At 34.8% G+C, this 13,995-nt stretch overlaps 1 protein-coding gene across 13 annotated transcripts in view; it reads left to right on the top strand.

The window, feature by feature from the left end:
* The window catches only part of LOC131430657 (protein NDRG3), a 175,668-nt gene that overhangs the window by 61,568 nt on the left and 100,105 nt on the right, over positions 1 to 13,995 (top strand). For 10 of the 13 annotated variants that reach the window (XM_058595782.1, XM_058595783.1, XM_058595784.1 and 7 more), the window contains one exon: positions 13,607 to 13,818. The exons of the other annotated variants lie outside the window; for them this stretch is intronic. In XM_058595782.1, the coding sequence (XP_058451765.1) occupies positions 13,607 to 13,818 (212 nt within the window). Of the gene's footprint in view, positions 1 to 13,606; positions 13,819 to 13,995 lie in introns of those variants that run through there. 13 annotated transcript variants of the gene reach the window in all.

The raw sequence follows: 13,995 nt of genomic DNA, 5'->3' as shown, positions 1-13,995 counted from the left end.
GTGTGAAAAAGTTATACTTATTTTGAGAACTTCACCAGTACAGCAATTTTTCGTTGGATTTGGTATTTTTCATGGTAAAAATGTCTAGTCCTTTTCAAAAGATAGTGTAGATATATTTTGAAAAAGCAAAGTAAACTTTTGATTTGGTGCGAAATTCGTCTATTCGAATACTAGGCTGAAAAACGAATCGGTTTTCAAAATTTGAAGTCAATTTACAAATAAAGAACACCACTTTCGAATTCAAGGAAACTTTGTGTGTCCTGTGTTTCTAGCTAGAACTATTTCTTGCCCATTACTGATACTTTTCGCAAATATCGGACAACCAGTATTCTGTGAAATCTCCTCTCAAATTAAGATCCATTAAATTCTCTAATGATAATGACTTTCAGTTAAGTTTAATTTTCGATAAAAAGACACTTTTTGATAAATGTATTGAAAGATGGCTTTTTGGTCAAGTGTTGCTTTATAATGTATTTATTCTGCGTTAAAGGCCAACGTTTCGAAGGAATATCCCTTCATCTTCAGGGCAAAACGGCATCAAATATTTTTCGTCAAGTGGATTGAAACATTGAAAGTAATCCAAAACGGGAACGGCTACTCTACAACAGTCACTTCCCCCGCATATTAAATCAGATTGAACGATTTATAAAGAAAAATGGACTCGATATATACGTTTTTCAGTATTTTTATTGCAAAATTCGACTGATTCTGTAAAAATCAATGGAATAATACTTTTTTGTATGATTTGTTATTTTTCGTCAACTATTAGAATAAAAATGGTTGAAAAAGTTTTGCACTTTTTTTAAAAACAGTGTAGAACAATTAAAAAAAACTAACTAAAATTCAATGGATATTTTTAGACAAAGTCAATAATGGACTTATTGACTTTGTCTAAAAATATCCATTGAATTTTAGTTAGTTTCCATTCCATTCAAATGTAAGAAAATTTTGCCAGCTGCAAATATGATTTAGCGCGAAATTCGTCATACTTAAGTCATTTTTAAAATGAAAAGTTTCGAACAAACGACTTTATTCAACAATTTATTATATTCATATATCCATGATTGTGGAAATCAATCATTATGTTCTGAAACTCTCTCCGAATTTTTTCTGGGCAAGCCAAAGCTTCATCGCTGCCAGAACGGCAAACATGGAAATACACCGTGAATAATGCCTAAAGAAGCTATTGTTACCAATCCTACGTACCCATGACACTCTCTCGCTATTATGGACTGATTTGGCATCTTGTCACTACGCCAAAAATATTGTGGAATGGTAGAAAGCGAATGAAGTTAATGTTGTATCGAAAGAGGCGAATCCACTTAACTGCCCGGAGTTGCGATCTATCGAGCGGTATTGGGCTCTAGTGAAGAGAGAACTCTCTCAATATAATCAACAAACTACAACTACAGGAAAATTTTGGCCGAAGGTATCTGCATCGGTTGCAGAGAAGGCGGCACAGACCTGGAGTAAACTCAAGAGTTCGTAGTTTCTTCATGCAACCTAACTAAGTACAGGTAATTAGTTTAAAAATGACTAATAATGCATAATTAAATAACTAAAAATTGCATCCTGTATTGAACTAACAGCAAATTTATTTTATTCCCTATTTAATCTGTCCAGATTTTGTCGCGAAAAAGTCTTACGATGCAAAAACTTTTTTTTTATGACACTCCCGAAACTTTTTTTCTCGGTTTCATTTCGCAAGACAGTACAGTAAGTAACTTGTTGGGTAAATCTTAATGTTCTTAGACGCGGCAGAATAACTTTTTAGATCACAGGCCCAATGATGTCGAAAGCCGTTTTTGCGGTTGGGACAAATTTTCATGCAGCAAAGTTTCGAGGCCCTAGGGGATAATTAATTTCTTAGAGATGGCACAACCGATTTTCTCAAGCTTTGGTCTATATAAATGGTATTCCGAGGCTGCAGGTTAAAGTGTTGCAAAGCTTCATTGAGGCCAACGCGTAAAAACGGATAACTTTGGCTTAAAATTATTTCTAATTGTAGGTGATGCTAGATTACGTCCGAAAAAACGTTTCTATTTCTATTGAACGATTTTTTTTCCAGGCACACTACAGGAATATTCATGAGAATATGAATAATATGAGAAAGGCTTCATCACACCATTCGGTTGACTAAAACAGGTTTTTTTTTAAATCAGTCGGTGTTGAACAGTCGTTCGCACCGCACGCGTATAGCTCTTGGCTCCTGGAATTTTTTTCTGGCTACCTAGAGTTTCATTGATTCAAGGCTTCAGTCTTTTTCAAGGCTACCTGAATCACTAACTAAGTGACTAAGTGATATTAGAGTGACTAAGTGATACAAAGAGTGATATTAGAGTGACTAAGAAATTAATCAGCCTTTTTTAAGGCTAGCTAGGAGTCTAATCGAAGACTAATTTAGCCTAGTTAATTAAATTTAAAATTTCATTAATTTCAAAAATGCCTGCGTCCAACCGGAAAGGCAACAAGCCTAAGGCTAAAAATAATTCAATACGGAATAAATCACAATCCGTTATTCAACATTTTTCTAATAACATTCACGATCTTATAGAATCTGAATGTAAAAATAAAAGACAACGGACGGATTTCCCTTCCGTTGATCCTATGCCGTCTAACAATATTTACGAGATTTTTCCTGAATCCGATTGTAGCGACATAGAAGAAAATTCTTCAAAAATTCCCAAAATGGACGCTTGTCGTTCTGGGAAGAAACATCAATCTATGCCACCAGTGACGGTGATGATTTCCGACTTCAAAGCATTCCGTACTGAGCTTTCTACTTTTCTCCCGGAAGTGAAAGTCTCATTTCAAATCGGACGAAGAGGAGAATGTCGAGTCTTGGTGGATGGATTGGAAGATTACGAACGTCTTATTCGATATTTGACCGAGAAACTTCATAAATTTTATTCATATGATATAAAATCAGACAGACCCTTCAAGGCTGTCTTGAAAGGATTATCAAATGATCAAAGTATTGATGAAATTAAAAATGAACTAAAAGAATTGCTTGGTTTTGCCCCTTCCCAAGTAATACTTATGAAAAAAAGAGCGAATGGTACTTCTAAACCACGCTGTGGAATTTCCCATGAACTTTACCTAATACACTTCAATCGAAATGATGTAAACAATTTGAAAACTTTAGAAAAAGTACGTTTCATTTCCCACATTAAAATTCATTGGGAACATTATAAACGGCATAATCGTATTGCAAACTTAACGCAATGTCGTCGTTGCCAAGGCTTCGGCCATGGAACCAAAAATTGTCATATGGATATACGGTGTTTGAATTGTGGTAAATCGCATTCGAAAGACGACTGTCCAATGAATGAAACCACTGATAAATTTTCATGTTCAAATTGCAATGGAAATCATAAATCCAATTATTTGAAATGTCCTGTCAGGGAAAAAATTTTAAACGCTCGTTCGCTTCGACAACAAGTCAAATCAACGACCTTAAATTTACAGAACATACCTGAAAATCAAAAAACCGTTACAAATGCCACGCCTAATTCTTCTAAGGCACTGATTTCTTCGAAACAAAAAACAGGTACGCCTGCCAATTCGTCTTCTAACGAAAACAATTTATTGACAGGTAGATCGACCTCGTCATCATCTTCTTCTAATGTCAGTTATGCTGGTATATTAGGTAGAAATCTATCACCTATTTCTTCTAATGTAAATAATCAAAACACAGGACCGCCTTGCAGTTCTTCTTCTAACGAAAACAATTTATTAATAGGTAGACCGGCCAAATCACCTTCTTCTAATGGCAGTCTACCTACCAATATTCCTTCAATGCCATTCGCTTCTTTAAATGAAGTCGATTTAGGCGATATAACTGAAAATAAAATGATCTACCTACAAGATCAACTTTTTCAAATGATCATCCAAATGAATTCGACTTCATCACTCTTTGAAGCATTTCAAATCGGATGGAAATTTGCAAATAATATTATAATGAATTTAAAATTTAACAGTGATGTTAAATAATTATTTGAATATTTTAAATTGGAATGCTCGATCTTTGAAATCGAGTGAAGATGAATTTTATAATTTTCTCAAAGTTCACAAAATTCATATTGCCATTGTGACAGAAACTTTTCTTAAACCAAATGTAAAATTGAAAAGTAATCCACATTATGTGGTTCATCGATTTGACAGATTTACTGGAATGGGTGGTGGAGTTGCCATTTTTGTCCAACGGCAAATTAAACATCGAATTTTACCTTCTTTCAATACTAAAGTTATTGAAAGCTTGGGAATCGAAGTTGAAACCATTCATGGAATTTATTTCATCGCTGGAGCATATTTGCCATTCCAATGCACCGGCGAACAATTAAATTTCTTTAAAGGCGATTTGCAAAAACTTACAAGATATCGATCGAAATTTTTCGTAATAGTGGACTTAAATGCTAAGCATGTCCAGTGGAATTGTAGGCAAAATAACAGTAATGGTAAAATACTTCATAATCAACTCTCAGCTGGTTACTTCACAGTTCTTCATCCCAGTAATCCTACTTGTTTCTCTTCCGTGAAAAACCCGTCTACAATTGATCTGGTTCTAACAGATCAAAGTCACATTTGTAGTGAACCGATTACACATGCTGACTTTGACTCAGATCATCTTCCAGTAACATTCAGACTTTCCAACGAAGCTATAATTAATCCCATTAGTTCTATTTTCAACTATCATAGAGCTAATTGGTTGGATTACAGATCTCACATTGAAAATCATGTGGATCATGAAACTATTTTAGAAAATTCTGCGGACATCGACACAGCAATTGATAATTTGAATCATTATATTATCGAAGCTAGAAATCTTTCAGTTCCCAAAGCTCAAACTAAATTAAATTCTCCAATCATCGATGACAATCTTCAACTGCTCATTCGGTTGAAGAATGTTCGTCGACGACAATATCAACGTTCTCGTGATCCTGCTATGAAAAACATAGTTAGGGATTTACAAAAAGAAATTAAACATAGATTTACTCTTTTGCGAAATGAAAATTTCGCTAAAGAAGTTGAACAAATTAAACCATATTCTAAACCTTTCTGGAAACTTTCTAAGGTTCTTAAGAAACCTCAGAAACCAATTCCTGCTCTCAAGGAAGGAAATCAAATACTTCTTACAAATGGTGAAAAAGCTCAAAAACTTGCTCAGCAGTTCGAGAGTGTCCACAATTTTAATTTAAACGTTGTGAGTCCTATTGAAAATGAAGTCTCACTGAAATATGATCATATTTCAACCCAAGTGTTATCACACGATGACATTATTGAGACGAATTTTGATGAAATTAAATCAATTATTAGGAAACTCAAAAACATGAAGGCTCCTGGTAATGATGGAATTTTCAATATTCTTATTAAAAATCTTCCCGATGTTGCCTTGAGACTCCTGGTTAAAATTTTCAACAAGTGTTTTTCATTAGCTTACTTCCCAAAAAGATGGAAAAACGCTAAAGTAATTCCTATCCTAAAACCTGATAAAAACCCAGCAGAAACATCAAGTTATCGCCCAATTAGCTTACTTTCTTCTATCAGTAAACTTTTTGAAAAAATTATCTTGTTGAGAATGATGACTCATATAAATGAGAATTCAATTTTTTTACCAGAGCAGTTTGGATTTCGTCACGAACATTCAACTACTCATCAACTTGTCAGAGTAACGAACATGATAAAATCAAATAAATCTTCTGGGTTATCCACTGGAGTTGCTCTTCTAGACATAGAAAAAGCATTCGACAGTGTTTGGCACAAAGGTTTAATAGCAAAAATGTCTGATTTCCAGTTTCCTATTTATTTGATCAAAATGATTCAAAATTATTTAACTGATCGTACTCTTCAGGTTAGCTATCAGAATTGTAAATCTGAATTGCTACCCGTACGAGCCGGTGTTCCGCAGGGTTCGAGTGTAGCTCCAATCTTGTATAATATTTTCACTTCTGATCTTCCAAATCTACCCGTTGGTTGTCAGAAATCGCTATTCTGCGACGACACAAGTCTGTTAGCCACAGGTAGAAATCTAAGAGTGATCTGCAGTCGCCTACAAAGAAGTTTAAATATTTTCAGTGATTATCTGTCAAAATGGAAAATTAAACCAAATGCAGCAAAAACGCAATTAATTATCTTTCCTCACAAGCCAAGAGCTTCTTTTCTTAAACCAAACAATAATCACATTTTAACTATGTGCATATAACCTTCCGGATTGAAAATGTTGTATTCAATATAGATAAATATCGAGCAGCTTCTGTCAAATTATCGGGAATCACCAACAATGTATGCAGCTGATTAAAAAATATTAGCATGCCATGACATTTAGCTTGAATAACATACGCAGAAGTAACAGGAGCGCAGACTACCGCTATACCAATTCAAACGTGCCAATCAAATACTGCGCCTACCGTGTGTTCGGGACTTGCTGACGATGCTGCGCTCCTGTTACTTCTATGAATCAAATTAATATTAAATAGCATTATATTGGGTTTAATCTAAATAGAGCAGTGTAATCAGCCAGCTGGAATGAAAACAGCCTTTCATCGCTATAATGACTATTTGGAATGCGGCAAAAATATGTTTGTGCATCGCATATATTGCAGTCATTATATCTCAGTTGCGAATTTATTCAGTAGAGATTTTTTTATTGAAAAAAATATAATAATTAAATCTTGCACGAATCACTTCGGTGCCGAACTGAAGCGTAGAGGAAATTTAGCATCGAAGTATCATCGGAGACTCTTCTCACTTTAGATTATCTTTTCAGTGATATTTCTTTGGGGGAAAATTCGTCATCAAGTTTCGCTGACACAAAAAAAATCCCTTGTGAACTTCGAGGTTCAGAGCTTTGTGGATACTTGTTTCATGAAAGAAAAAATGATCTTTTTCTGACCATGATTTTCCCAACACTGGTTTCACGGACAAGAGAATGTTTTAAGTTTCGTCTTTCGGGTATATTATTCCGCTATTTGAATCATCTGTGTTCATTTTAAATTTTTATTTCGTTCGGTTCTCGTAAATAATTGAACTGTTTTTTTTAATGTGAGGTTGCAAATAGCACACCGAAGTAACTGTGTTTGTTACTATCTCGTTACATTAGAATATAATTTATTTTCATATAATTTATTTTCTTTCAAAGCAATGCAATGGAATTGAAAAAGATGCATAACCATGAAAAGTGCTAGTCTGCAAAACAATTTTTCATGTTCACTTTTTCTGGTCATTCATAATTAAAATAATCAGTAAAAGTAGAAGAGAAAAGTTAGAAATTAGAACATTATCAAAAAAAACTGTATTTGGTTCGTTTTCTATCAATAAGCAACGCCAGTAACGAATATCTCATGCTGCAAAACCTATTCTTGTTGTCTCCAGCATTGCAATCCAAACTAGGTCGCAAAGCCAACGACGCAATGTCTGACCCGGTCGTACTGGAAATCACTGGATTTCTCAGATAAGCACCAGATTTGAGCAGAAGTTGCAAAGCTGATGGCACCGGTGGTAACCGGCTCAAGACAACAGCCCACACGAAGCATTAGTTCGGAGCGACCTGTTCCGTGAAGCACGATAGCCAATTGGCGGCGCGCTTTTTGCGGTTGTTTTTATGAATACCTTCAGGTATACGATAGGACAATTTATTTAGTTAATAAATGCTTAATAAATATTTTTTCAAAACATTACACCGTCTGTTGTGGTCCAACTTATATCGAAAATGGTCAAATCGTTCCCGGAGTCTGAAAAATTTCCCTACTTTTTATAGATCGGCTTTGTCCGACCGCTCAAATGATGGTCGTTCACATCTTCAGCAGTTCTTTGTGTGATACGTCATTGAGTCACTTTTATTCTCGCTACTCACAAAGCTGCGTAGATGTGTATTAAACGATTAAACCCGCATAGTCCAATTCAATCTGTTCTACTTTCAACGGAACTGACCCGAATTGTTGATATAAAAATCTGCTGCGGACAGTGTTCTAATCTGAGCAGTGGCGGATGTATCAACTCTAATTACATCCAATTCAGCTAAGTGCTAAAAGTTTCCTGTTTTCATAACCGGAATAATACATGAGCAAACTCGATCCGTACAATCGTGGGTGGTGCCAGGTGCGGATTCTCGATAGGCTGATGACAGTAATTATTTCCCTGCAGTGTCGTTCGCAGTCCGATTTTCGATAGTCGTAGCAATCAGAAGGATTCCGTAATTGTTTCAATATTAGAAGAGTCATTAGGGGTAAAGGCACATATGTTATCGTTATTCTGGATATTAAAAGTATGATGACACTTACCGAAACTTTGTTCAGTTCCTTTGTTGGCAACAAATCTCGACTTAGTGACAATGGATGCAAATTTTACGGTCAGACAATTCTCTTGATTACACAATTTATTCTCATATATCCCATAGGTTATTCCGAGCACAGTCTAAATCTAAATCTCTTCTCGGACCAATTCACTGTCATTCCGAGTTGACCACATTTGCATACATTTCCCTGTGCAATTGTAGCATACATGATCAATCGAAGCAGTCGCTCTTTGTGGAGACCATTGCTGCCTTTGTTATTCGGTCAGTGTTGACAAGTGGGTGTCCTTTCCTCAGCAGCGTCAGTTCTCTGTTCATTTTAAGTTATTTGCGGGTATTTAACGGCCTTCTGCGCTGCACTCTCTTCGAAGAGAGTAGGATAATCGGATTCTGCACGAAGACGACGACGACGACGCTGTGTTAATTTATGGTGATTTGTGACAGTTTAAAATAATCGTGTGGCAATGACTTGATTGGTTGATCTTGGAGTTTAAGGGGTAATTCACAATTCTATAGAAATAGTGATTGTTGAATAAAGCCAAATAAGTGTTCTTTGTTGTCTTAGTAGAAATAAGTCTCATAGACTAACAAATAGAGAATCATTAGATGTATCGTCACATAGTATTGAGTAATTCCACACCAAATCGTCCAGAAATGGCAAAATTCTGGCACGACCCACATGTAGTATTTTTCACTGGTCTAAAGATTTTTTTCACTCAAGACTAGTTTATGAAAAGGGCGTATGTATTTTAGCCACATTATTTTCAAACAATTATAACTATAAATCTACAACTTCTACATAAAACATGTCTTTGAAGAAGTTATAGGTAATCAATTGAAATTATTTTTATTAAATATACACTGGAAAAAAAATCTTCCGATTTTTTGTAAAATCGAAAATAATATTAATTTTTCAAAAATCTCAGTTATTTCACCAAATGATTTTTTTTTTAATTTTATATCACAAAGAACGTCAAGCTACAATATAACTAATTAATGTTTTATCAAGTTAGAGAGATGATGAATTAAAAAGTTTACCGAGGAAAAAATGATGTTTTTATAGGAATAAATGTATCTGAGCAATGAAATATTATTCTCCAAGCTATGTGCAATGAAAAAGTTCATAGGAAGCTACTTCTTAAATGCAGTCATCTTCGAGCTATATGAAGAACTAAATCGGGAAAATTGATATTTCACGAGAATACGCCCTTTTTCAAATTAATCTGGGTTCTCTATCGCAAATTTTATTATTTTTGTAATCCTCATGAAATTTGAAATAAATTATTCTTTGACATCAAAACGATTTCGAGATATTTTGCAAACAAAATCGACGAAAAATCGCTTGTTTAAAAAAATACACATTATTTCATAAATTAGGTGCGGTTTTCCAGAGGCTAAACCAAGGAGGACTGTATTCACGTTGCAAAGTACAAAATTGAAGATATAATTTGCTAAAAATAATAAGACAGTTGTCGTTTTGCAAACCAACTATAGTATTTCCCACCGGCACCAATACTCATTACAGTTTTCGTGTTTTAAATATCTTAATAATAGTATATTTTAACTGACCATTGAGCTTTATTTATGCAGATATATGTCTAATATGATAGCTCATTGCTGTGTTTGTTGAAAATAATTTCACAGCAATCTTATTTTCTGTTACTGAAAAGAAGTAATTATATTTTTGTGTACCTTGAATCATTTTTGTTTGTTGAAAAATATCTTTCCATTCTGCAGCACCATCTTCATATTTCTCTTGTGACGAGATTGCTGTAAAAATAATCATGATTCCTTTTAGAAGCTAAATCGTATAAAGCATTCGCAGCTCTTATTGCCTTACCGTGCGAGGTTGTGAAGAAATGGCACTCAGAATCAATGTTGTATTTTGTTTTAAATTTACTGGGGCTCGCGAAATTCTTTCTATTTTCATATTAAGAAACTGCCCCGTCCGATACAAAAATTGCCTTTTAATATTTATTCGTTTTTTTAGAAACTTTTTTAATTTGCAAATGAAAACGAGCACAGCAATTATGTCATTCTTCGAGACTTCTGATATTGTAACGAAACTCAAATTTTTAATCGTATCTGATTCTTTATAATATATCATCATGGTGACTTCCAATGATGACTTTGAACAGCATCTTGAAGAACAAATGAATAATATCGGAAAAGTCGCAAATTACAACTGCTTCTCTTTCAGTTAATGAAGATTTTGTGTCCTTCAAAAATTTGAGATTGTTTTTTTTGTATAGTCATGATATACAAGTTTTTGTAGTTCTTCTGTTAAATATGTTACAAAATCAACAAATTTGTTAAGATTTCTCGATTGCATCTATCAGTAATTATCCATTGTTCAAAAGAGATCTCATCTTCTAACAAGCTTTTTTCAAAAATTGAAGAGTTGAGGAATTTGCATTGTGTATTTTTTTCAAAAGCGCTTCACAATCAACATGAAAGCAATAATTATTAAGACTATGAAGTATTAATTCAACATTTGCATGAATTGTATAAACACATACATTATGACAACCGGAAGTATTGAAAAGTTTACAATGGTTTGGTCTTGACGTTGCAAATGTACTGAATGAAATGAAAACCTCTCGAATCGTTGAAAAGTTTCTCTAAGATTTTAAAGTAAAAGCCGTTTCTGAACTGGTTTTATATCGGGTTCCAATGGTTGCACTAGATTTTCTCGGAGATGTCTGAACCGATTTTGACAAACTTTGATTCAAATGAAAGGCCTCATGGTCCCATACGGAATTCCTGAATTTCATCCGGATCTGACTTCCGGTTCAGAAGTTATAGGGTAAAGTGTGTTGAATATTGTCGGAATCGGTTTGGCAGCACATTACCCACTCAACTTTAACAACCCTAACTTTTCATTAAATGATCAATAACGGCGCCGGCTACGACCAAAGGCTATGCTACTGAGGGAAAGGAAGGAATGTTAGTCCGATACTCGTTGTTTCTAGAGACTAGGGTACCACTGTATTTCCACGAGCATCACGGGATAGGAGATTTGTTAGTAGGGAGGGAACGAGATCCGGATATGTTTTGGTAAACAATATGATCTCAACAAAGCCTGATTTTCGATACTCAAGAGAAATATAATAAGTAAGAAAAATATAAAATATCTCCAAGGAACGATCTCACCAGTATCCTTTTTCTTCTTTTTCTAAAACATGCTTTGCTTCCTATTGGTATATACAGTAAGGAAGCGCAAGAGAGCCGAAATAAATCAATTCGCAAGTATAGTCAGTTCCATCCGCAGAACTTCAATCGTTTAGTGAATCTAGAGGATGTATTCAAACGATTTCTTTTAACGTCTGATCCTGTAATAGCATTATCGAATAGAGTAACAACCAACGTGAGTGTACTCCATCTTCCCGATTATGCAGCTGAATTAGTTTTAACACGCTAGAAGACAGCAATACCTTATTTTAATATATATAGCTAATAAATGTCTTACATGAAAGAGCATTTTTCAATGAAAAAACCCAATGTTTGAACACAATTTAAAAAATTTAAAAAAATATCTCCTCCGCCATTTTTTTATAAATATGCTCGAAAGTATATTCTATCAAATGAAAGAAACTGATTTTTTTTTCATTTGCTCCAATGTTAGATATAGCAGTTTTTTACCTAGTTTTGCTCATAACTTCGGTTCAAAAAACGGTACCTGAATGCGCTAGTCATGAAAAAATTGGTTTCAACAAACTCTAAAAGATATTCAAAGACACCAAAATCGAGAAGTGAAAATTAAGAAAGCTAGAGCAGAAAATCTGATTTTTTAAGAACACCCTAAGTTGCTCTATTAAAATAGCTGTAACACTAAAACCGTTAGAGATACTACAATAGTGTTTTCGGCAAAGTTGCTTGATATAAATTTTCCTACAATTTTGCCGAAGGATGCAGTCCTCTATCTCAACACATACGAAAAATAATTTTGGGATCACCCTAATGATTGGAACCACCCTAATACCATATGCTTCAAAATATGGCTTGTCTTTCACTGATCATTTGTTTTAAAGACATCATAGCTCTAAAGTATAAGGCTGAGCCACAAATGTTTTTGTCCCCCTAAAATGTGGATCCGGACCACTGTGCAATGGTATTAAAACCAGATTCGAAACTAGCTCCAAACAAATGGTTTGACAGCAACTATGGTGAAAAACAGAGTTTGTTGTTCAAATGCTATGGGCATTCAAAATGTCTGTTGATTTTGAAATTCGTTTCTTGTGAGTTGAAAAGTCGGAGTATCATCACTTTGGCTAACTGTTCAGTGAAAATAAATGTTCATCAGTGCTCAAGTTTCTTATACCTGATTCTTTGAAAGGTTATTGTACTTTTTTTTTTCAAAATATTCATGTTGAATAAGTGCTAAATATTTGCAGTCTATAATTAAATGTAAAGTGTTCCAACAAGGGGGACGAATTTTTGTTGTTTGAACGATTATTTTCCAATTAATTTTTTTTACCGACAACTTTAGTTCCAATTATAGTTACTTCAGTACGGTTATGTGTCTGATTTTACTCAACCGTCTGTTTATTTTTATGGAAAGGAAAGGATTTGATTGGAAAACGATATGTATTCCAAATGGTGTGAAATGATGCTTACTCCAAATTTTGCCAATTATTCATTCAAATTCGTAATTTCGTAGTTAGTGACGATGTATGTCTCATAATTGCACATTGAAAACCATAAACGGTCTTAATCGAAATGTCCATCTATTCACCTAATTCTTAGAAATTCCGGTACCTTGTTTTATATAAATTAGTCCATTTATTGCCTAAGCTCATCTAACTTTCTAACAACTCAAGCATTCTGGGAAAATAGAATTAGAATGCTGGTCCAATAATTATTCGTCGAACTAGCTTAACAAGTTTTCTCATTAAGTATACTTACTGTCCCCTCTGTTCTGTTTCTTATTCCGTAGTTGTACTGGTGATGGTTAGTACTTTGCCTGCTGTAATTGTAGTTTATCGCTAGTTTTATTTTGTTTGTTTTTTAAACTAATTAGGCATATTATCGGCTTGTCACATTCAGCAATGATTGTTTATGTTTCCTTTTTTCTCTCTTTTCTTTTCAATTTTCGTATTTTATCCTAAAACGATTGGTTTGAATCTGCCACTAATCAAAATTTTGAATCAACTCATCACACAAATACACAAATACTGTACAAAACGCGCCGCATCGTCCTGGCACTGCCGCCCTGAAATCGTTTGCACTTCCGGTTATGCTTTCGTCGGCGCACGAAAATCCAAACAAACCAACAAACAAAAAAAAATTAAAAAAAAATGCGAACACCACCGGCAGATGCCCCAATCGGACGGGGGTTACGTTTCGCTCGGCAATGCCGGGGGGCCACCATCGGTGTACAATTCCACCACCGAACCGCACGCAGGCTCCAAGTCGGTTATGGAAGCGGTAAAGCGCGTTATCGGGTCGGCCATCGGTGCCCAGGACAAGCACTCCCTGCTAGAACGGGACTCGGAAGGTGGCCCGCAACCCTACATCATCAGCAGCAGGTAAGACAACCGTAAGGAAGAATAAGAAACACCCGAGGCGAGAGCGATAGAGAAGTTTTCTCTGTTTTCCTTATTTTTCCTTCTACCTTTTATTTTTGTTTTATGTTTCTTCATTAACTGGGCGGCTCCATCGTTTGTTTCAGTAGTTAAATATTTGCATGAATTGGCGAAAGTGTG

The sequence above is a fragment of the Malaya genurostris genome, chromosome 2 (genome assembly GCF_030247185.1).
Source record: "Malaya genurostris strain Urasoe2022 chromosome 2, Malgen_1.1, whole genome shotgun sequence".
In the NCBI taxonomy this organism is placed as follows: Eukaryota; Metazoa; Arthropoda; class Insecta; order Diptera; family Culicidae; genus Malaya; species Malaya genurostris.
The sequence above is the reverse complement of the archived record's forward strand: the minus strand, read 5'-3'. Positions and strand labels throughout refer to the sequence as shown.